General features: G+C 36.8%; 1 protein-coding gene across 5 annotated transcripts in view; it reads right to left on the bottom strand.

The window, feature by feature from the left end:
- PIAS2 (protein inhibitor of activated STAT 2) overlaps positions 1-24,168 on the bottom strand; it is an 87,030-nt gene that overhangs the window by 48,998 nt on the left and 13,864 nt on the right. For 4 of the 5 annotated variants that reach the window (XM_044243046.1, XM_044243049.1, XM_044243050.1 and 1 more), the window contains exons 2-3: positions 14,208-14,682; positions 2,965-3,049 (exon numbers count right to left, since the gene is read on the bottom strand). In XM_044243046.1, coding sequence (XP_044098981.1) covers positions 2,965-3,049; positions 14,208-14,682 — 560 coding nt within the window. Of the gene's footprint in view, positions 1-2,964; positions 3,050-14,207; positions 14,683-23,741; positions 23,769-24,168 lie in introns of those variants that run through there. The other variant, XM_044243048.1, reaches the window with a different exon arrangement.

Here is a 24,168-nt window from a genome sequence, read left to right as displayed (position 1 = left end):
AGAAACTGTCACAGACTGAAAGAGACTAACATGAAACTAACAAAGGTAATTTGGGATCTTGAATTGGATCTAGGAATAAAAGTTCATTAGCAAAAAAAACTAGTGAAATCTGAATAAAACCTATAGTTTGGTTAACAGTATCATACCAAGGTTAATTTCTTGGTTTTGATAACTGACTATGGTTATGCAAGTTGAAGTTGGGTAAAAAGTATATCTATTTTCATAACTTTTCTATAAATCTATAATTACTTCAAAGTAAAGTTTTTTAAAAAATCTTGGGAGATAAATAAAAAGTAATTACATGGGCCATGTTTAAATACAGAAACAACTAAGAAAATCTGAATATGGGCTAGTCATTGTTTTATATTAAGGAATTATTATCTTATTGTGATTATATTAAGAACTAATTAAAGATCCATCTTGAGGTATTTCCAGGTGAAATTATACGATGCTTGTTGATTTCCTCTAAAATATTTTAGAAAAAGGGCACCTAGGTGGCTCAGTCAGTTAAGTGTCTGCCTTCAGCTCAGGTCATGATTCTGGGGTCCTGGGATCCAGCCCCATGTCCTTGGCTCCCTGTTCAGCAGTGAGTCTGTTTTTTCCTCTGCCCCTCCCCACTGCTGATGCACGTTCCCTCGTAAGTAATATCTTTAAAAAATATATTTCAGGAAAAAGGTGGGGGGTTATATCCAGACTGCCAAAGTGTTGATAATTACTGAAGTTGGGTAATGGGTACCAAACTTTCACTTCTACTCATTAGGGAGAAGATTCTGTATTATTTAATATGACTCTGGCTTTGTCTATATGTGTATGTGATTTACTTTGTTTTCTTTGGAAGGAGAACTACAAATAGCCTTCTATTTTTTTTTTAATTTTTATACATAAGATACATAAAATTTATCATGTTAACTTCTTTAAGTGTATAGTTCTGTGGCATTAAGTATACTCACACTGTTGTACAACCACACTACCATCCAATTCTAGAACATGATCAAAATGTTTAGATGAGATTTAAATTTTAGTCATTCATATTTGGACTCCTTAATATAATTCACATAGTTCAAACTTCAAAAACATATAAAAAGGATATAAAGTGAAAACACGATCCCAACTCTGGCCCTGGCCATCCATTCCCCTGTACAGAGGCAGCTGATCGTATTTGTCTAGACATATTTTAGACACTTAAGCAAATTACACACACATCTACCTTTTTAGGGCAACTGGTAGTAAATTCTTCACATTTTGATGGCTTGGTTTTGTTCACTTACAAATGTACCTTGAAATCTGTATCTTTAAATCTGACACACTCTAAATAATCTCCTTCCCTCAAAGATCCACGCAACATTCTTGAAGCCTTCCCAGACCACCAACATTAATAGTAATCTCATCCTCCTATAAATCAGTTATTTGTAATTACTAAAATTGGATCTCTTCATCTGACACCATGCAATACCAAGACCATTTTATGTATATGAACTGGTTCATTAGCAAGAGAGGCTGTACTATGTAATATAGTAATTTGTACCTAATACAGAGTAAACGACCTCAAGCAAGGGATCATCACTGAATAACAAACGAGACTTAAAATTAATGATAAGGTTTTGGATATAAAATATAATTTTAATAATATAAGTTTTTTTAAATTGCAATTTGTTCTATTTATTTGTTAGTTGGTTTATTACTATCCCCAAGATTGAAAGTACTTCCAAATTTATAAAAACTCACTGCAATGTCCTGCTCCTGGTGAAAATGAACCACATCAGGCTACATTCATTTTACATCTTTGATAATTTGCTCCTCTGGATTTTCTGTTTTCTGAAACTCCTATTATTTTGGATATTGGATCTTTTGGACTAATCCCTGTACTGCTCATAGAAGATGAGCATTCAAATGAATAGCTGAAAGGAGGCAAAGACCTCTCATTTGCTCAACTCTTCTACTTTTAACTCTACAGTCCCAGAAAAATCATTCAATCTCCTACAGCCCAAGTTTGTTTTTAGTAAATCTTTAAGAATGCAATTTTACATGCACATTATTAACACCAAAGATGACTATATTTTTAACTGGAAAAGTATACACTACATATTTCCTTTTCTTTCGTCTTACATCTTAGCTCATTTGCTCTTTATAAATGTGTCTATTTTGTTCTTCCAATTTTTCTAAAAGGCAAAGCGAAGAGTACTTTCCATAATTGTTTTTAGATTTCTATTTATTTTATAGTCTTGGTGACCACATACCTCAAAACAGCGCCAGTTTATTAATTTTTCTGGGCTAAGAACACGATGTCTACTTTAACTCTTAAAGTGCCTCAGTTTGAATGATAAAATTTATAGACATCCTATCTTTGGGCTGTTGTCACCAATTCTTTTTTATGTTGCTATATTTGGAATAAAATTTTCATTAAAAGTTATTGCCAAAAAGTAATCAAAAAAAAAATAAGCTAGGGTTTTAGTCAAAGATTAAACTGTTTTCTAATACAGAGTATTTATTAAGTATTTGGCTAACTTTAGTCAATTATACTATGTTTTCTTAAGAAACAATAGTCCAACTATTATAGACTGAACTGTGTCTCCCCAAAATTCAGGTTGAAGACCCGACCCCCCAATCTGACCTTATGTGAAGATGGGAACTTTAAAGAGGTAATTACAATTAAATAAGGTTGTACGGGTGGGGCCCTAATCCAATACAAGTGGTGTCCTCATAAGAGAAAGAGACACCAGGAATACACAGGCACACAGATGAAAGGTCAAGTGAGGCCAGAAGGCAGCCTCTACACGCCAAGGAGAGGCCTCAGGACACACCAAATCTGTTGACACCTTAATCTTGGACTTCAAGCCTCCTGAATTTTGAGAAAATAAATTTCTGCTGTTTAAGCGACACAGTATGTTGTACTTTGTAACGGCAGCCCTAGCAGATTAATACACCAACATTCATGAAGAAACATATTCCAAACATTCCTCTTACCTGGATATGCAAATCTCTCTAACTTGCTGAGGTGTCAGAGCAAAAATAAAAAACTTCTCTTGAAATCGTTGAATACTGCTTTGAACTGGGGAGGGAAAAAAAAGAACATTGCAATATCCAATATCCAATATCCAATATCCAAAATTTTTGCCCAAGGATATAACCATGTGCAATAACAATGCATTTCTGATCAAGAGTCTGCCAAATTCTGCAACTTTTTATGGTTAAAATACTCCAAAATAAAGAAGTAGTAAAATGCAGTCATCTTGGAATCATGAAAGCAAAGTCACTCTAAAACAGGCTCAATTTTCAGCAGTTTTTATTCTAAAACACTACTTATAACATAGTCAAAATGTAACACAAATGTTCGAAATTCTCTTTCTGTTCTGTTCTGTTTTGAAACTGTTCATTTCATCCTTGACTACAGCATTATCCAATGAAAACCTGAGGAAGTCAAAAACTCTGCCTAGAACTCTATACCAGATTTAGGTGGTCTTTTGTTTGTTTTCTTTGTTTTGTTTTCAACACTTTATATTCAGCTACACAAAACGTTCATATAAAACTTTAAACTTAATACAAGCACGCTAACCACAAAAAAAATTTTTTTAACTTAAAACTTCAAAGTTGATCAAATGAAGATACATAATTATTTATATATAGAAGTTTAAAAAATTACCTAATGAAGTCATCCTTAACTATGTTATTAAAAACTGCAATCTATTTACTTCACAAAGAACTTAATAGCACATTTATCCTGATAAAAGTATTATTCAATGATGTTCTAGCACTCATTAAAACTAAATAAAGCAAAAGTCAATATAGAGACCTTATGCTTCCAACAAGCACTGCAACAACTCACAAGGCAAAATGCCTCTTGTGTGTGTTACTGGCCACAGTTTTCCTGATACAAAAAGAAAAGTAAACAAGATGCCAGTTAAATATCCAATGTCAGAGGTCTTCCATCCAAAAGTCACACCAAATCAAGAAAAATATTAACTCCTTGAGTAAAACACTCTTCTTTAAGCCCTGTTTATTATAGCAATTATGTGCCTAGAAATTGTGTCATAAACTGGCTGGTATTTTCCCAAAACTAAGAAAAAAAAAAAAAAAAGGAGGGGAGAAAGAGGAATGTGGTAAAAGCCTAAAACTGAAACAAAATGCTAAGTCACAAACATAGGGATGGGGCAAAAAACAAGAAAACAAAAAAACCCAAACACACAGCTACAGCAGTAAGTTCCCCCATTTCTTCAATTCTCTTCACCCCTCAACTCTTCCTTGTACAGATTTCACTTTCCACTCTACCCACAGTTAAGGTCATTTCCCACTCTCTACCCACAGTTAAGGTCACCAATGACCTCTTAACTGTCAAATTCAATAGCCATTGAGATTAGAGGTGAACACTCTGCATTTTAAATTGGAGCTAATGGTATAAGCACTCCATCTATCTAATCAGAAACCTCGGAATGTCTTACATAGGTACAAATGGAGTCCCAGAAGGAGAGAACAGGGCACTTAAAAAAAAAAAAAAAAAGGTTTCAGAAATAATGAAAGAATACTGATTAACCCAAGAGGTAAGGGAGAGCCCTTACAGATCAAAGCTCAAGCAAATACAAAAGAAAGATAGCTCGTCACATCAAATCAAACTACTGCAAACCAATACTGACTACAAAATCTTGTGAGCAGTCAGGGAAAAAGAAACATTACATACAAGGGAAAAACAATATGAATAAAGGCAATGTTAAGTCAGAGGTTGTCTTTAAAGCGATGAGAGGAAGAAAACTGTCACTGCAAAATTCAATACCCTTCAAAAACAGGGTTAAATAATGACGTTTAGCTAAACGAAGGCCAAGAAAACTTGTGAAAGCAAATACACAATACAACTAACAAAAAAGGAAACTGTCAGGACAAAAAGAAATACCAAGATCAAAACCAAATTTTCAGGAATGAAAACCACTCTAAACAGTAAGTAAGTGGTAAAGATAAAAGAATATGCTGTTCTTTTTTTATGATTTCTTTAAAAAGATAACTGTGTAAAGCAAAAGCGGTGTGCCTGGGTGGCTCAGTCAGTTAAGACCTGCTTTCAGCTCAGGTCATGAACTGGGATGGAGCCTCATGCTGGGCTCTCTGCTCATCAGGCAGTCTGCTTCTCCCTCTCTTTCTCAAGTAAATAAAATCTTTTTTAAAAAATAAAAATAAAGCAAAAGTTGTGGCACTGAAAGGCAGGATTTTTAAGATACACAGAAGGAAAAGATACCACAGTAGCAAAACGATACATAAATTACCTGCCCAAGAGCTGTGATTCTTGCTTCATTCTGATGAGCTTAATTACCACAGATCTCCCCAGAGATAAATTCATTCCTTGTGCACGAAAAATGTTAGTTATCTACTACTGGAAAGCTGGGTGCATGCAGGACCTTGGGTCAAATCATCCAGTGTAAATACCAGTATTTGAGCTCTTGCCTGCGTGGCTGAAGTCAACCCACCCAGAAAAGAACCCATATACCATGAAACTTACATTGAACCTGGAAGGCTTCCATAGTCAGCATATGTCAACATTTATGTACAATTTACAGAACTTGCAGCCTAATGTTAGCAGTTTATATCTTAACATATTTTTAGAGAAGCTTTAATTTTTCTGACATAGTTTTGAACTTATTTATTTGATGCTAAATTTTCTGTTCAAAATAGAATACCAAATAACTACAGTGTTTCTTTGGGGGGGTGGGGAGGAAGGATGCTTTATCACTGTGTACCATAACTGAAATCCAGGAACTTAAAGCAACAACAACAAAAAAGTGCTAATAAAATCCAATTTGTATTAACTCTGACAATTTTTATATAAGACAATTTTAAGCACACTAAACATGCCATGAGGCCTCTCCCTCTCTTGCTCTCTTTCTCAAATAAATAAATATTTTTTTAAAAATTTAAACACCTATTAGCTAGACTGTCATTTTAATACAGATCAGGAAAAAGAATGGCAAGATATAAAGCAGAAAGATGCAGGTATTTTCTTCTCATTAGTGTCTCCAACTTGGGATCAGAAAACCAATTCTACACAGACTCCATGATACTTTTTATGTTAACAGTAGCAAATGACAACAGAAAAAGACCATGACTCAGGGACATGAATCAGATATGAATTTATTCAAACCCTTTCCTTTCTAAACAATCCTCCATAAGGTAGATTCTATTTTTCAAAGACAGCTACAACAATATTTCCCATCAGCCCTTCTTATAACCTTGACATTCTTTCAATGAATCAGTGGGGTCTTTATCACCCTCCCTTTGAACTTGAGTGGTCCTTTGCGACTGCTTTAATCGATGTTATGTATCAATTACATAGCATAAGTGATGCTATGTAACTTGCAAGGCCAGGACACAAAAGCACCATGCACTTTTCCCCTGCTCTCTGGGGACACTCTCTTGAGACCCAACTCTCACACTCTAAAGAAGCACAAACCAGACCAAAGGAAAAAGCCTTATATAGGTACTCTAAGCCAACAGACAAGCTGAGTCCAAGCCAAAGGTAGCACAGACACCACACATGAGTGAAGATGCCAGATGTCAGATAATCCCTTTTCTAGACATCAAGTCACCCCCAGCCCCTAAGTGTTCTCAGCTAAGACCGCAGACATACTCAGCTGGAAACAAGCTATCTACACACTGTTGGAACTTCCAATTCCTAACAGGGAAAATCCACGAACATAGTAAGATGGCTATTTTACACCACTGTACTTTGGAATGATATATATATTATACAGCAATAACAAAACTATGCCACAGCCTCATGAAGTAATTTAAGTATTAATCTTAAAATTCCAAGTTCTATCATTATAGCTAGCTTCACTTATAATTACTAATTGATAAGGCCTGCTGATATGACATAATATGACTCTTCTAGACTTGTGGATATTGGTTCTTTCAACCTTTTTAAACATAAGTGGACCAGAATATTACTGTATCCTCATCTTAGCCCTACTGGTTATTATTTGAGGGATAGGAAATTCACATAAGAGCTCCAAAGTCCTTCTTTACTCCTCAATTAAAATGGTTTGGTCATCTGCTTTATTTTTAAGATTTTATTTATTTGAGAGAGAAAAAGCCCCACATGCACTCAAGAGCAGTTGGGGGGGCGGGGGGGGCAGAGGGAAAGGGACATGCAGACTCTGCACTAAGCATAGAGCCTGATGCAGGGCTCAATTTCAGGACCCTGAAATCATGACCTGAGCCAAAATCAAGAGCCAGACATTTAACCAACTGAGCCACCCAGGCACCCCTCATCTGCCTTTTAAAGGTTATTTTGTGGGGTCATGATCTCAGGATCATGAGATCAAGTCCTGCATCAGGCTCAGCACTCAGTGCAGAGTCTTAAGATTCTCTCTCAGGGTGCCTGGGTGGCTCAGATGGTTAAGTATCTGCCTTCAGCTCAGATCATGATCTCAGAGTCCTGGGACTGAGCCCTGCATTGGGGTCCCCGCTCAGTAGGGAGTCTGCTTCTCCCTCTCACTTGGCCCCTCCCTCCCTGCTGGGCTCTTTCTCTTTCACTTGCTCTCTCTTAAATAACTAAAATACTTTTTAAAAAATTCTCTCTCCCTCTCCTCCTCCTCCCAGCTCACACAAACACAAAAAAATCTTTTTTAATTTAAAAATAAAGGCTGTTTTGTGGATCAAATGCAATAACATATGTGAAAGCATTCTGAAAACAATATAGCACTATACATATGTGATGTATTTTCAGTTCCAGAAGTCCTAATCAAAAATGTCTGCTTTTAAGCTCGGGATAAGAAGTCTGTAACATACAATGGTAAAAATATTAGATTGGTAACAGACTTCTCCACAGAGATCTGGCAGGCCAGAAAGAACTGGCATGATATATTCAGAGCACTAAATGAGAAAAACATGCAGCCAAGAATACTATATCCAGCTAGGCTACCACTGAAAATAGAAGGAGAGATAAAAAGCTTCCAGGACAAACAAAAACTAAAAGAATTTGTAAACACCAAAGCAGCCTTACAGGAAATATTGAAAGGAGTCCTGTAAGCAAAGAGAGAGCCTAAGAAAGAGAGAGCCTAGTAGACCAGAAAGGAACAGAGACAATATACAGTAACAGTCACTTTACAGGCAATACAATGGCACTAAATTCATATCTTTCAATAGTTACCCTGAATGTAAATGGGCTAAATACCCAAATCAAAAGATACAGGGTTTCAGAATGGATTAAAAAAAAAAAAACAAACAAAAACCCTTACTATGTTATCTACAAGAAACTCATTTTAGACCCAAAGACACCTTCAGATTTAAAGTGAAGGGGTGGAAAACAATGTACCACGCTAATGGACATCCAAAGAAAGCTGGGGTGGATATCCTTATAACAGATAAATTAGATTTTAAGCCAAAGGCTATAATAAGAGATGAGGAAGGACACTATATCATACTCAAAGGGTCTGTCCAACAAGAAGATCTAACAATTTTAAGTATCTATGCTCCTAACATGGGATCAATCAACTATATAAACCAATTAATAACAAATCAAAGAAACACATCGACAATAACACAGTAATAGTAGGGCACTTTAACACCCACCCCTCACTGAAATGGATAGATCATCCAAGCAAAAGATCAACAAAAAAATAAAGGCCTTAAATGACACACTGGACCAGATGGACATCACGGATACTTCAGAACATTCCATCCCAAAGCAACAGAATACATATTCTTCTCTAGTGCGCATGGAACATTCTCCAGAAGAGATCACATCCTGGGTCACAAATAAGGTCTCAACCAGCACCAAAAGACTGGGATCATTCCCTACATATTTTCAACCACAATATGCTCTGAAGCTAGAACTCAATCACAAGAGGAAATTTGGAAAGAACCCAAATACATGGAGGCTAAAGCGCATCCTACTAAAGAATGAATGGATCAACCAGGAAATTTAAAAATTGAAAAAATTCATGGAAGCAAATGATAATGAAAACACAACGGTTCAAAATCTGTGGGACACAACAAAGGCAGTCCTGAGAGGAAATATGTAGTGATACAAGCCTTTCTCAAGAAACAAGAAAGGTCTGAAATACACAACGTAACCCTACACCTAAAGGAGCTGGAGAAAGAAATAGCAAAGAAAGCCTAAACCCAGCAGGAGGAGAGAATTAATAAAGATCAGAGCAGAAGTCAATGAAATAGAAACCAAAAAAAAAAAAAAAAAAAACAAAGAACAAACAGTAAAACAAATCAATGAAACTAGGAGCTGGTTCTTTGAAAGAATTAATAAGATTGATAAACCCCTGGCCAGAGTTATCAAAAAGAAAAAAGGACCCAAATAAATAAAATCATGAATGAAAGAGGAGAGATCACAACCAACACCAAAGAAATACAAACAATTATAAGAACATATTATGAGCAACCATACGCCAGCAAATTTGACAATCTGGAAGACATAGATGCATTCCCAGAGACATATAAACTACCAAAACTGAACCAGGAAGAAAGAGAAAATCTGAACAGACCCATAATCAGTAAGGAGACTGAAGCAGTCATCAAAAATCTCCCCACAAACAAGAGCTCAGGGCCAGACGGCTTCCCAGGGGAATTCTACCAAACATTTAAAGAAGAATTAATACCTGTTCTCCTGAAACTGTTCCAAAAAATAGAAATGGAAGGAAAACTTCCAAACTCATTTTATGAGCCAGCATTACCTTGATCCCAAAACCAGACAAGGATCCCATCAAAAAAGAGAATTACAGACCAGTATCCTTGATGAACACAGATACAAAAATTCTCACCAAAATACTAGCTAATAGGATCCAACAGAACATTAAAAGGATTATTCACCACGATCAAGTGGGATTTATTCCAGGGCTGCACGGTTGGTTCAACATCTGCAATCAATCAATGTGATACAATACATTAATAAAAGAAAGAACAAGAACCGTATGAATCTCTCAATAGATGCTGAAGAAGCATTTGACAAAGAACAGCATCCTTTCTTGATCAAAATTCTTCGAAGTGTAGGGATAGAGAGTACATACCTCAATATCATCAAAGCCATATATGAAAAACCCACAGTGAGTATCATTCTAAATGGAGAAAAACTGAAAGCTTTTCCACTAAGGTCAGAACACAGCAGGGATGTCCATTATCACTACTGTTATTCAACATAGTACTAGAAGGCCTAGCCTCGGCAATCAGACAACAAAAAGAATTTAAAGGCATCCAAATTGGCAAAGAAGTTGTCAAACTATCACTCTTTGCAGACGATATGATACTTTATGTGGAAAACCCAAAAGACTCCACTTCAAAACTGCTAGAACTCATACAGAATTCAGTGAAGTGTCAGGATATAAAAATCAATGCACAGAAATCAGTTGCATTTCTATACACCAACAAGACAGAAGAAAGAGAAACTAAGGTGTCCATCCCATTTACAACTGCACCCAAAACCATAAGATACCTAGGAATAAACCTAACCAAAGAGGCAAAGAATCTGTACTCAGAAAACTATAAAGTACTCATGAAAGAAATGGAGGAAGACACAAAGAAATGGAAAAATATTCCATGTTCATGGATTGGAAGAACAAATATTGTGAAAATGTCTATGCTACCTAAAGCAATCTACATATTTAATGCAATTCCTATCAAAATTCCATCCATTTTTGTCAAAGAAATGGAACAAATAACCCTAAAATTTATATGGAACCAGAAAAGACCTCGAATAGCAGAGGAATATTGAAAAAGAAAGCCAAAGTTGTTGGCATCACAGTACCAGACCTCAAGCTCTATTACAAAGCTGTCATCACCAAGAGTATGGTACTGGCACAAAAACAGAAATATAGATCAATGGAATAGAACAGAGAGCCCAGAAATAGACCCCCAACTTTATGGTCAACTAATCTTCAACAAAGCAGAAGAAAATGTCCAATGGATAAAAGACAGTCTCTTCAAGAAATAGTGTTGGGAAAATTGGACAGCCACACGCAGAAAAATGAGACTGGACCATTTCCTTACACCACACACACAAAAAAAGACTCAAAATGGATGAAAGACCTCAGTGTGAGAAAGAAATCCATCAAAATCCTTGAGGAGAACACAGGCAGCAACCTCTTCAACCTCAGCTGCAGCAACTTCTTCCTAGAAACATCACCAAAGGCAAGGGAAGCAAGGGCAAAAGTGAACTTTTCGGACTTCATCAAGATCAAAAGCTTTTGCACAGCAAAGAAAACAGTCAACAAAACCAAAAGACATCTGACAGAATGGGAGAAGATATTTGCAAATGGCATTTATCAGATAAAGGGCTAGTGTCCAAAATCTACAAAGAACTTATCAAACTCAGCACCCAAAGAATAATCCAATCAAGAAATGGGAAGAAGACATGAACAGACATTTCTGCAAAGAAGAGAACCAAACAGCCAATAGACACATGAAAAAGTGCTTGATATCACTTGGCATCAGGGAATTACAAATCAAAATCACAATGAGATACCACCTCACACCAGTCAGAATGGCTAAAATTAACAAGTCAGGAAACAACAGAAGTGGGCAAAGATGTGGAGAAAGGGGAACCCTCCTACACTGTTGGTGGGAATGCAAGCTGGTGTAGCCACTCTGGAAAACAGCATGGAGGTTCCTCACAAAGTTGAAAATAGAGCTATCCTATGACCCAGCAATTGCACTACTGGGTATTTACCCTAAAGATACAAAGTAGTAATCTGAAGGAGCACTGCACCCAAATATTTATAGCAGCAATGTCCACAATAGCCAAACTACAGAAAGAACCTACTAGATATCCATCAACAGATGAATGGGTAAAGATGTGGTATATATACATAATGGAATACTATGCAGCCATCAAAGGAAATGAAATCTTGCCATTTGCGATGAGGTGGTTGGAACTAGAGGGCATTAGGCTGCACGAAATGAGTCAATCAGAGAATGACAAATATCATATTATCTCACTGATATGAGGAATCTGACAGGCAAAGTGGGGGGCCTGGAGGGTAGGGAAGTAAAAAATGAAACAAGATGGGATCGGGAGGGAGACAAACCATAAGAGACTCTTAATCTCACAAAACAAACTGAGGGTTGCTGGGGGGAGGGGGGTTGGAAGAAGGGGGGTGGGGTTATGGACATTGGGGAGGGTATGTGCTTTGGTGAGTGCTGTGAAGTGTGTAAACCTGGTGATTCACAGACCTGTACCCGTGGGGATAAAAATATATGTGTATAAAAAATAAATTAAAAAAAAAATTTTATCGGGCGCCTGGGTGGCTCAGTGGGTTAAGCCGCTGCCTTCGGCTCAGGTCATGATCTCAGGGTCCTGGGATCGAGTCCCGCATCGGGCTCTCTGCTCAGCAGGGAGCCTGCTTCCCCCTCTCTCTCTCTGCCTGTCTCTGTGCCTACTTGTGATCTCTGTCTGTCAAATAAATAAATAAAATCTTAAAAAAAAAAAAATTTTATCTTAGTAAACTCACGAAATGCCTACTACTCTCCTTCAACCTTATGGAGGTAGTGAAAGAGAAACTCTATGAAATACAGAAAAGCAGAAAACTCCAGTTTCTATCTTTGAACTAAGGCAGAGAAATACGGAAAGAAAATCACAAAGCATTTCCAGAGTTCACCCCTTGGTGCAACACGGATGCTAAAGACCAGAGAAGACACATGCCTGCATCTTCTTCCCAGGCACACCATCGGGTCTCTTTCAGTCCCTTTCACTGTAACTACAACCCCACTGCCCTCTTACATATTCGCCAGCCTCACCTTAGCCATAACCCTGAGGAGTCCCATGAGGTAGGGGCACCTAAGCATATTACCAGTCTGAATCTTTCTCAAAATACATACCAAAAAAAATTTGCAGTAACTGCCGAGAAAGAAACATGGAAATGAGCCATGATACGCTCCACTGGTATATACCAAAATCCATGACAAAGATAGAAATAAAAAAAATTATGGAACCATTTTAACCAAATAAATGAACCTGTTTAAAAAAAACAGATGAACCTTTTTTCTAAATCTCTGTAAAAGCATAAAAGAAAGGCAACTAGGTAATAAACATTTAAAAATGTTTGCTTAGGTTATTAATTCTAAAAATAAAATATCTAAACAAGACACAAGCTTTCACCTGTCACAATCACCAAGATTTGTTTTTAATAACACCTAATAAAGGCAGGAAGAAAGGCCATAAGAGACACTCTGTCACTCTGTGTAATACAAACTGGCACGGCTCTTCTGGAAACTAATTTAGCAACATGTTATCGAGTCTAAAATTAAAATGTTCTTACTCTTTGATGCAATAATTCTACTCAAAGAACTTTGTACAAATAATAAAAGGTGAACACAATCCTTACTTCATAATGAATGTAATGAAGAGGTAAAATGCATTACTCTACCTGCCTGGCTAAGTATTGCTAAATTAAAACTTTTAAAGCGAGGAGGAAGGGGCTAAGAAAAGCACAGCCACCATGACCTGCCATCACTCAGGCCGTACCAACTCCATTAACCAGTCCCACCCCTTGAAATGTCCTTCTGGCTCAACCAAGATATACAGCAGCATAATCTTCTACAAAAGGAAAAAAGCACATTGATACATATTTAAGAGAGTTCCCAAATGACTTGAAATAAAAAGAGTTTTCCCAGAATGAGGGGGGGAAAAAAATCTCCAAAATTAACTATGAAATGCCATTTCCTAAACAATTTATTTCATCAAAAAATCCAAATACCTCTGTAAATAATTTCATTAGGCAATAAGAAATCATACCATTAGTACAAAGAAGCCATCATGTAGGTAAGAATTTGTTAAAGTCCCATGTATCATTTTTTAGTAATGATAAAATTAAATTTTCTGAGCAGTTGATGGATATTAAAAAAGCTAAACACGTGTGTCAAACTCCATGTGCCGAATTAAGTATAAAAGGTTTATTTCTTACGATAGCAATTTAAACACTATGTTAAATGGAAACTAAATATCTGTAGAAATACCAAAACACAAATTACACACAAGCAATATCTGTACCTGTTCCTACACACAAAGATGTAATTTGAGTTCTAAGCTATAAAAATGTAGGTATGATGAATTAGCATTTCTATACTAGATTTCAGTCACGGTTGCCAATATTTTTTATCTGGCATTTACTTGCCATTAATGTTTCCATTTTATACTATTAACAGCAAATTGTTAATCACTAGTTGAAGGCCTCTTGCCTTAGTTATTCCCTCAACTGGAAGGAACTAATTTCTCTAACACTTACCTAAACTCGTGGGCTTGATGAGAACATCAAGGACATCATAAAAGGGCAAGTTTTTTAACTGCACATCAGGATGGACAGGAGGGATTGGGGGAGATGGCTGCTGCATCTCAAACGTGGGCTTCGTGTCTTGAAGCAGCACAGAACCCACAGGAGAAGACGGTGAGTGCGGTGTAACCGAGGTGGAAGGCAGCGCGTGGATTCCAGCCACGGCCAAGTCAGGTTCTACAGGTGATGAGCTACCATCCAAATTGAAAACTGAAGATTTGATGGTGGATAAATCAGAGAGTCCTTCCAGAGTCCGTGGGTACCGGCGTCTGTACAATTCTCGGATTTTGATCTGAACCGCAGGGCTGCAGCCGCTCTTCAGTAAATGCAACGCCCTCATCAGGAGGTCATGCTTGCGTCCACTTTTATTCCGTCCAGCAAAGCCTAGTAACACTTGCAGTTCAGAAACCCTAAAGCTAGAAACCATATTCTAAAAGGGGGGGGGGGAGGACATAAGCCAAGAGTCACTGTCAAGCATATAAAAACCCCATCTAAAATATACCAGAAAATCCAATTTTACCAGCATTTTATCACCTGGTATATGCTAGGAGCCAGCATTTTCACATACCACTTAAGATTGATCCTATTTATAAAGCCACTGCCCACCCAAGTTACATTCAAGTTATGGCATTAATCATGGTCTGTTCTATTAATCTTGATAATATATGGCCTATCAGTTTCTACTAACCACCTCACTATTGGATGATGCTGAAGTGTAAACCTGTATTTGCTTTTACTATGAAATTTATAACCGATGAAAGTTTTCTTTTCATCCTATCAATACACAATGTAATGCCTGCTACAGTACCATCAAAAATAAACCTAACAAAAAATTAGACTTTTGCAAAATTATATGCATAACTTCCAATGCTAAATAGTAAATTTACAAAATCAGGAAGAATTGTGATCCAAAAATCCAGTGAATTTTTCACCCCAACTCAAATTACTAAGGAACAGACAATGCATGGTCATTACACTTCAAATCACTTCATTTCCTCCATGTGTTAAAATGAAGATTTTATCTATCTTACCCCAATGCTATGGACAACAAACATGAAAAACAAAATTCTTGGCCTACGTCAAGATGTTACAGATTACTCACGGTTTCATGCATAAAAGGGACTATGACAGCTTTCTCAAGTGTCCTGCCAAGAAAGAATGCAACGCACCTTTCCCAGAGTCCCCAATCCTAACACTTCAATTGAAGTTGGCTTACACTACAGTAGCGTAAGCAACATTATCACATGTGAACACTAACAAAGGCAGTCATACAGACAGAATACATCGAGGACAGTTTCTAAAGAAATCTAAGTCAGGATTCATTGCTTTGCTTCCCTCTTTCTACTCATTTTCACATTACTCTTTGCTTTAAGGAAACTTGTTTTACAGAAATGACGTAAAAGAACACAAAGTCACCCTAAGCTTGGCTCTCAAAATGGGATTTCTGGGAGGTCTCATATCACTTATTTCCAATTATAAATTTGGAAAAGGATGCTAAAGCAACTGGCTCTATTAGTTGCTGTAAATATACAAACAAAAAGGAAGAAAGAGATAAGGGCTCACAATATGAATGCAGAATCAGGACATTCTGAAGCAAAAAGAAATCCCCCTTAACTCAGTCTTCAACCAAATTTCAGCTGTCACCAGGTAAGGTGAGCCTACTATGAAAACTACCAAGAAGGGATTTCAGCTACTGTTCTCCACCAACCTCCAGTGTCTATACCTTTAGTATAATTTTTAATATAATTTTTTCCAAGTGGACTTTATCCAGTCCATTCGGCTGCCTCCCAAAGTGTGTCTTCTTTTTTTTTTTTTAATTTATTTATTTGACAGACAGAGATCACAAGTAGGCAGAGAGGCAGGCAGAGAGAGAGGAGGAAGCAGGCTCACTGCTGAGCAGAGAGCCTGATGTGGGGCTCGATCCCAGGATCATGACCTGAGCCGAAGGCAGAGGCTTTAACCCACTGAGCCACCCAGGCGCCCCCAAAGTGTGTCTTCTAATACTTCAGTGGCAACTGCTTTACGCTCCACACAAAAGAATTTCTCAATAAATGCTTGCTAACTGATTTTAAGGAAATTCTATGAACCAGAGAGAAATATGTTGGCAGGACTGATTTTTAGAAAAATATATAAACAGGGGCACCTGGGTGACTCAGTTGGTTAAGCAACTGCCTTCGGCTCTGGTCAAGATCCCAGGGCCCTGGGATCAAGCCCCACATCGGGCTCCCTGCTCAGTGGAGAGCCTGCTTCTCCCTCTCCATCTGTTGCTCTGCCTGCTTGTGCTTTCTTGCTCTTTGTCAATAAATAAATAAAAATCTTAAAAGAAAAAGATACATAAACAAAATTTTAAAAATATCTAAACAAAAAATACAAATTAAGACCAGGACTTAAGGATGCCTGGGTGGCTCAGTGAGTTAAGTATTCACCTTCAGTTCAGGTCATGATCCCAGAGTCCTGGGATCAGGTCCCACATTGGACCCCCTACTCAGCTGGGAGTCTGCTTCTCCCTCTGCTCCCACGAGTGCCCGCACGTGCACTCCCAAGCTCTCGTGCTCCTGCACGCGCTCTCTCTCTCTTGCAAAAATAAATAAAATCTTTAAAAAAAAAAAAAAGTTAAAAAAAAAAAAGACCAGGACTTTAAATCAACCTTGTTTCTTTATTAAACAACACTATTTAAAAAATTAAAGCTGAGTCATCATATAATTGGAACATCACATACAAGAGTGAAGGCAAGCTGAAGGTGCTACATTTAGAAAACCTCACTACGGAAGTAAATATGATAGTTACATGCAATAACCAATGAGTAAAAAGATTTCCTTGAGACTACTCTTCAACTCTTATATATGAGATGGAAACTGCACAAGCAGTCTAAAATTTGTAGAAGTTCTAATAGGTCAGAAGTCATGGTAAAGATCAACACAAACTTTGTAAATAGATATTCCATCTGCTAGGATGTATAATAGGAGGGAGAGAACGGAACTGCTGAGGGAAATTGGCAGATCACATTTATATTAACACTGCCTATCCCAACTACAATATTAAAACAATTTACATCTTCATTTATAAGTAGTTTTTGAAATCCCAATGACACAGATGGTTCTAGATCCAGAGTATTCCGCTAAGTGAAGTAAGTTAGTCTGAGAAAGACAAATACCATATGATTTCTGTCATATGTGGAATTTAAGACACAAAGCAAACGAGCAAAAGGGGAAGAAAAGAGAGATAGAGGCAAACCAAGAAAGACTCTTAACTACAGAGAACAAACTGATAGTTACCAAAAGGGGGATGAGTGGAAGGAGGAGTTAAAAAAGTGATGGGGATAAACAAGTGGACTTGTGATGAGCACCAGGGGTCATATGAAAATGCTGAATCACTAAACTGTATACCTGAAACTAATATTACACTGTATGGTAACTAACTGGAATTTAAATAAAACTTTAAAAAAACTGGGCAGAAAATTTCTCAAATAAAGACATAGATGGCCAATAGAGACATGAAACGATGCTTAATATCGCTACTCATCACGAAAATACAAATCAAAACCACACTGAGCTATCACCTCATACCTGTTAGAGTGGCCACTCTAAAAGACAACAAAAGTTGGTAAGGATGGAGAGAGTGGGAAAACTGTTGTGCACTGTTGGTGGCAGTGTAAATGGGTATAGCCACAAAGGAAAACAGTATGGAGGTTCCTCAAAAAATTAAAAATAGAACTACCAAAGAATCCACCAATTCCACTTGTGGGTATTTACCTGAAGAAAATGAAAACGCTAACCCAAATATGCACGCCTGCCAAGTTCATTGTACCATTATTCAAATACAATAGCCAAGATACAGAAACAACCTAAGCGTCCATAAATGGAAAAATGAGTAAGAAACTGTGTATATATACACATACCCCTCACAGCTGTATATCTACAACAGCTTCTATACACATATACAATGGAATATTACTCAGCCATACAAAAGGATGAAATCTTGCCATTTTATAACATGGATAGACCCTAAGGGCATTATGCTAAGTGAAATAATTCAGACAGAAGAGGGCAAATACCATAGAATCTCACTTATATGCGGAATCTAAAAACAGAACAAAAACAAGAACACGAAGCTCACAGATACAGAAAACAGACTGGTGGTTCTGATGGGGGGGGTGTGGGGGAAAATGGGTGAAGGGGTATCAAAAGGTACCAACTTTCAGTTAAAAAACACATATGATATGGGGATATAATGTTCAGCATGATGAGTACAGTTAATTATTGCATATTGTGGAGCTCCTGGGTGGCTCAGTCAGTTAAGCACCCAACTCTTGATTTCAGTTCAGGTCCTGATCTCAGGGTCATGAGTTCAAGCATCACTCCATGCCCAATTTAAAAAAAATTGTATATCTGAAAGTTGCTAAGGGAGATCTCAAAAGTCCTCATCACACACACAAAAATATTTTTGGTAACTATAAGGTGATAAATCTCTACTAGATTTATTGTGGTAATCATTTTGCAATGCATACACCTGAAACCAATATAATGTTATACATCAATATACCCTGATTAAGCAAATAATAAAAAATATTACCTGAAACTTGAAAAAAATTATTGGGGGAAATGAGTGGAGACGCAGGAAAAAAAAAAAAAAAAACCACCAACTAGGTACAGGGTACAAAGGGAATTCTCTACCTTTGTAAAATGTTTCCACAGTAAAAAGTTTGTTTGAAAGGGGAAAACTAGTTGTGGCTTATACAACAACTCTCTATACTATCTTCCCAACTTTTCCATAAATCTAAAAGTATTCTAGATTTAATTAAACAAAAATTGTTTGTTTGAGGCAGGGAAAAACAGACTATGATCTAAATACCATTTCCCACAAAAGGAACCCAGGTTCCTTGAGGAAATAGCTAATTGCAAGTCTGGGGTAGAAAATGCACACGATGAGCCTAGAACATCTGATCACACCAGAAAGCAAAGAAGTTATCAAAGACTACCGGCATCTTGTCAGAAGGATACAGAAAACAAACCAGTAGCCCAAGACCTCAAAAAAAAAAAAAAAATCACTGATCTCTGTTAACAGAATGTTGAGAAACCAACTCATTATTCTGAAAATTGTTAAAATAAGGAAAGCAATACAAAAAGATTTATTGGCTCAAAAATTTCAAAAATTGCCATATGGTTAATCTGCATAAATGCCAAAAGGGCATCTGCAAAAGTCCTAACCATTACTGATAAAACCTCTCAATAAACAGGAACAGAATGAAACTCTGTTAACATGAGAGAGGATAGCTATCAGAAACTAAGAACAAATACCATCTTTAAAGATGAAACACTAGAAATAAAGACCCATAAAAGATGTTTTCTCATTTAAAATTATTTGAAGGTTTCTACATAATACAGATTTTAAAAGAAGCAATATTAATAATTTACAAATGACAGAACTTTCTATACTGAAAATAGTTATTACCCACTGAAAAATAAGACCTAAAAATAACTTAAGAAATTCACTGAGTTATCTACACATCGAACAGATTTTTGAGTGACTCATCAGGAAAAACCGTATTTAAAAATGAGTCTAATGACAAAATCTAAAATGCAAAGGCATAAATTTAAAAATTTTCCAATAGATGGGGCGCCTGGGTGGCTCAGTGGGTTAAGCCGCTGCCTTCAGCTCAGGTCATGATCTCAGAGTCCTGGGATCGAGTCCCGCATCGGGCTCTCTGCTCAGCAGGGAGCCTGCTTCCCCCTCTCTCTCTGCCTGCCTCTCTGCCTACTTGTGATTTCTCTCTGTCAAATAAATAAATAAAATCTTTAAAAATAAAAATAAAAATTTTCCAATAGCTACATAAAAACAAGACATAAAAGAACCCTTGAATAAATTAAGAAATGTATCGTTACTAGATAAAAATAGTAAATACTGAAAAGATGTCAATGCCCCTAAATTGCATAAATAAAATTTCAATGAATGACTGAGTTGAGGAGCTTGACAGATTAAAATTTATTGTAAAGGGGCGTGTGGGTGGCTCAGTGGGTTAAGTCTCCGCCTCCGGCTCAGGTCATGATCTCAGGGTCCTGGGATCAAGGCCCACATAGGGCTCTCTACTCAACAGGGAGCCTCTTTCCCGCTTCCCCCCCCAACCCGTCAACCCCTGCAGACTGCCCCTCTGCCTACTTGTGATCTCTGTCAAATAAATAAATAAAATCTTTAGAAAAATTTATCATAAAAATAAAATATATAATATGGCAGGTAGTGATGAATGCAAAGGACAAAAATAATGAGAGAAAAGGACAGGGAATGAAGAGGTAAAGGATTTGCAACCTTAAAGAGAGAAGGTCTCCCTCAGGAGATAAATGAGTAAGTAACTGAAGGATTAAGAAGATTAAGAAGATACCCAAAGAGTATCTGGGAAAAGCATTCCAAGACCTCAGATGCAGCAGGTGCAAAAGCCGGAGTAAGAAAGCATGTCTAACACAGGAAAGGAAAAGTAAAAAGCCCATCAATGCTGAACCAGAATTTAGAGGAATCTAACATAGCAGAACGATGACCAAAGAAAATGACAAGCCCCGCGGAGGAAAGTGATTAGCTTAAACAAACATTTACTGTATAAAATTATAATATCAGATTTGTAAGGCTAAGAAATGACAGAACAAAACTGCAGATAATGACATGCATGTAAGTTGGCAGAGTGGGGAGCAGTTTAAAAATGAAATAAAACTTTCCAATTATGCTGAGTGAAATAAGTCAAGCAGAGAGAGTCAATTATCATATGGTTTCACTTTTAACAAATAGCATGGAGGACAAGGGGCGTTAGAGAGGAGTAGGGAATTTGGGTAAATTGGAAGGGGAGGTGAACCATGAGAGACTATGGACTCTGAAAAACAGTCTGAGGGGTTTGAAGTGGCGGGGGGGGGGGGTGGGAGGTTGGGGTACCAGGTGGTGGGTATTATAGAGGGCACGGCTTGCATGGAGCACTGGGTGTGGTGAAAAAATAATGAATACTGTTTTTCTGAAAATAAATAAATTGGAAAAAAAAACAAAAAACAAAAAACAAAAAACTTTCCAATTAAAACTGCAAGATTAGTGAATATCACCACAGACACCACAGACATCAAAAAGAAAAAAATACAGGAATACTAAAAACAACTAGACACATGAATTTGGTAATTCATATGAAAAGGACAAATACCTTGAAAAACACAAATTAGGAAATTCACCCAATATGAAATAGATCATTTGAATAACCCTCCAACTACTCAGAAAATTTAATTCATAATTTTAAAACTCCCAAAAAGAGAGGCACCTGGGTGGTTCAGTGAAGCATCCAACTCTTGATTCTGGCTCAGGTGACGCTCTCTGGGTTGTGTGATGGGGCCTCACTCGAGGCTCCACACTCAGCATGGAGTCTCCCCGAGATTCTCTCTCCCTCCCCCTGCTATTCATGCTCTTTAATAATAAAATCTTCAAAAAAATGAATTAAAAAATAAAACTCCTAAAAAGTAAATGATCAGGCCTAAATGGTTTTACTGGATAATTCTACCCAAACATTTAAAGAACTAACACCAATCTAATCTAATTTCTTCCAGAAAATAGAAGATGACAGAACACTTCCAAATTCATTTTATAAAGCTAACATTACCCTGATGGCAAAACTAAACAAAAACAGTATGAAAAATAAGACTACAAACCATCACAAAAATAGACGCTAACTTAACAAAATGTTAGCAAAGAGAATTTAGTAATATATAAAAAAGAATTCTATACCATCGCCAAGTGAGGTTTATTCCAGGACTACATGGCTGGTTTAGTGTTTGACATCAATATAGTATACCCTTTTTTTTTTTTTAAAGATTTTATTTATTTATTTGACAGAGAGAGAGAGAGATCACAAGCACGCATGGAGGAAGGCAGAGAGAGGAGAAAGCAGGCTCTTTGCTGAGCAGAGAGCCCGATGCGGGGCTCGATCCCAGGACGCTGGGATCATGACCTGAGCCGAAGGCAGAGGCTTTAACCCACTGAGCCACCCAGGCGCCCCAGTATACCCTTTTTTTGTTTGTGGTAGTATACCCTTATTAAAAGCTTAAAAAAGAAACACATGATTTTAACAGTTAATGCAGAAAGAGCATTGACAAATTTAGCACTCAGTCATGATAAAAATTCTCAGAAGAACAGGAACAGAGAACTTCCTTAACCTGATAGAAATCACCTACAAAAGAATCTATAGCTAACACTACACTTAATGGTAAAAGGATGAATACATTACCCTAAGATTGAGAACGAGACAAGAATGTCAAGTCTCACCAAATGAATCAGAATAGTGCTATATGTTCTGGATAAGGGTAAAGACAAGAGGAAATAAAAGGCATACAGACTGAAAGGAAAAAAAATTAAAAAATTGCCTGATCCCAAAGTATCTATAAAAACAACTCTTACAACCAATAACTGAGTTCAGCAAAGTTGCAGGAGACAAGAGTGACACACAAATATGAATCACATTCCTAGGTATTAACAAAAAATATACAGAAACAAGTTTAAAAACAACAATACCTGTTTAAAAATATAACAAAACACACAGGACTTGTATACTGAAAATTATAAAATGCTAATAAAAGAAGACTAAGAAAATTTAAATGAATGAATTCTCAAGGCTTTTAAGACTCAACAAAGAAACTCCATCAATTTTGCCTAAACTGACACAGATTTGACACAGTTTCAACCAAATCCCACCAAGACTTTTTTATATTTAAGATTATTCTAAAAGGTATATGGAAAGGCAAAGGAACTAGAAGAGCTAAAACAATTTAAAAAACAGAGACAGAAATCAGTCCATTCCATTTCACAATTTAGCTCTGTTATCAAGGTTGTGTGGTATGTTGTATGAGCAAAGGTAACACATAGGTCTATGGAACAGAACAGAGAACCCAGAAACAGAAACAATATGCCCAAATAGTTTTTGACCAAGGTGCAAAAGTGACTCAATGGAGGAAAGACTGCCTTTCAACAAATGGTGCTGAAGCAAATTATACATCCAACTGTGTCTTACATTTTATACAAAAATTAACTCCAAATGGATCACGGACTTAAACATTAGGATAAAACTATTAAACTTCTAGGAAAAAACACAGAAGAAAATCTTCAGGAACTAGGGCTAGGCAAAGAATTCTTAGACTTGACATTCAAAGCAAAATCCACAAAAGGAAAAAATAAACACTGGACCTCACCAAAATTAAAACCATGTGTTCTGCGAGCCCCTGTTAAAAAAGATGAGGCTTGGCAACAGTATTTGGAAACCACATATCCAACAAAGCATGAGTATCTAGAATATATCTAGAACTCTCAAACTCCAACAGGAAAAAAAAAATCCAATTTAAAAAAGGACAAAAGGCATGAAGAAACATTTCATCAATAAGGATATACAGATAAAAAATAAGTACATGAAAATATGTTATCATTAGCCACTAGGGGAGTGCAAATTGAAACCTCACTGAGGTATCACTAGATACATACCAGAATGACTAAAATGAAAAACAGTGACAACACCAAATGCTGGCGAGGATGCAGAGAAACTGGATCACTCCATACATTGCTGGTAGGGATGTAAAATGGTACAGCCACTCTGGAAAACAGTTTGCAAGTTCTTAAAAAACTATATATACAATAACCATACAACCCAGGAATTGTACTCCTGGGTATTTTTAGCCCAGAGAAATGAAAACTTATGTTCATCAAAAAAACCTATGCAGAAATCTTAAAGCACTTTTATTTTTAACAGCCCAAAACTCTAAACAACATGGATGTCTTTCAACAGGTAAATGGTTAGACAAATCCAAACCATGAAATACTACTCAGCAATAAAATGTGATGAGCTATCAATACATAAAACAACATGAATAAATCTCCAGAGAATGATGCTAAAACCAAACGCAAAACATAA

Source organism: Neovison vison, chromosome 3 (genome assembly GCF_020171115.1).
Source record: "Neovison vison isolate M4711 chromosome 3, ASM_NN_V1, whole genome shotgun sequence".
Classification (NCBI taxonomy): domain Eukaryota; kingdom Metazoa; phylum Chordata; class Mammalia; order Carnivora; family Mustelidae; genus Neogale; species Neogale vison.
The sequence above is the reverse complement of the archived record's forward strand: the minus strand, read 5'-3'. Positions and strand labels throughout refer to the sequence as shown.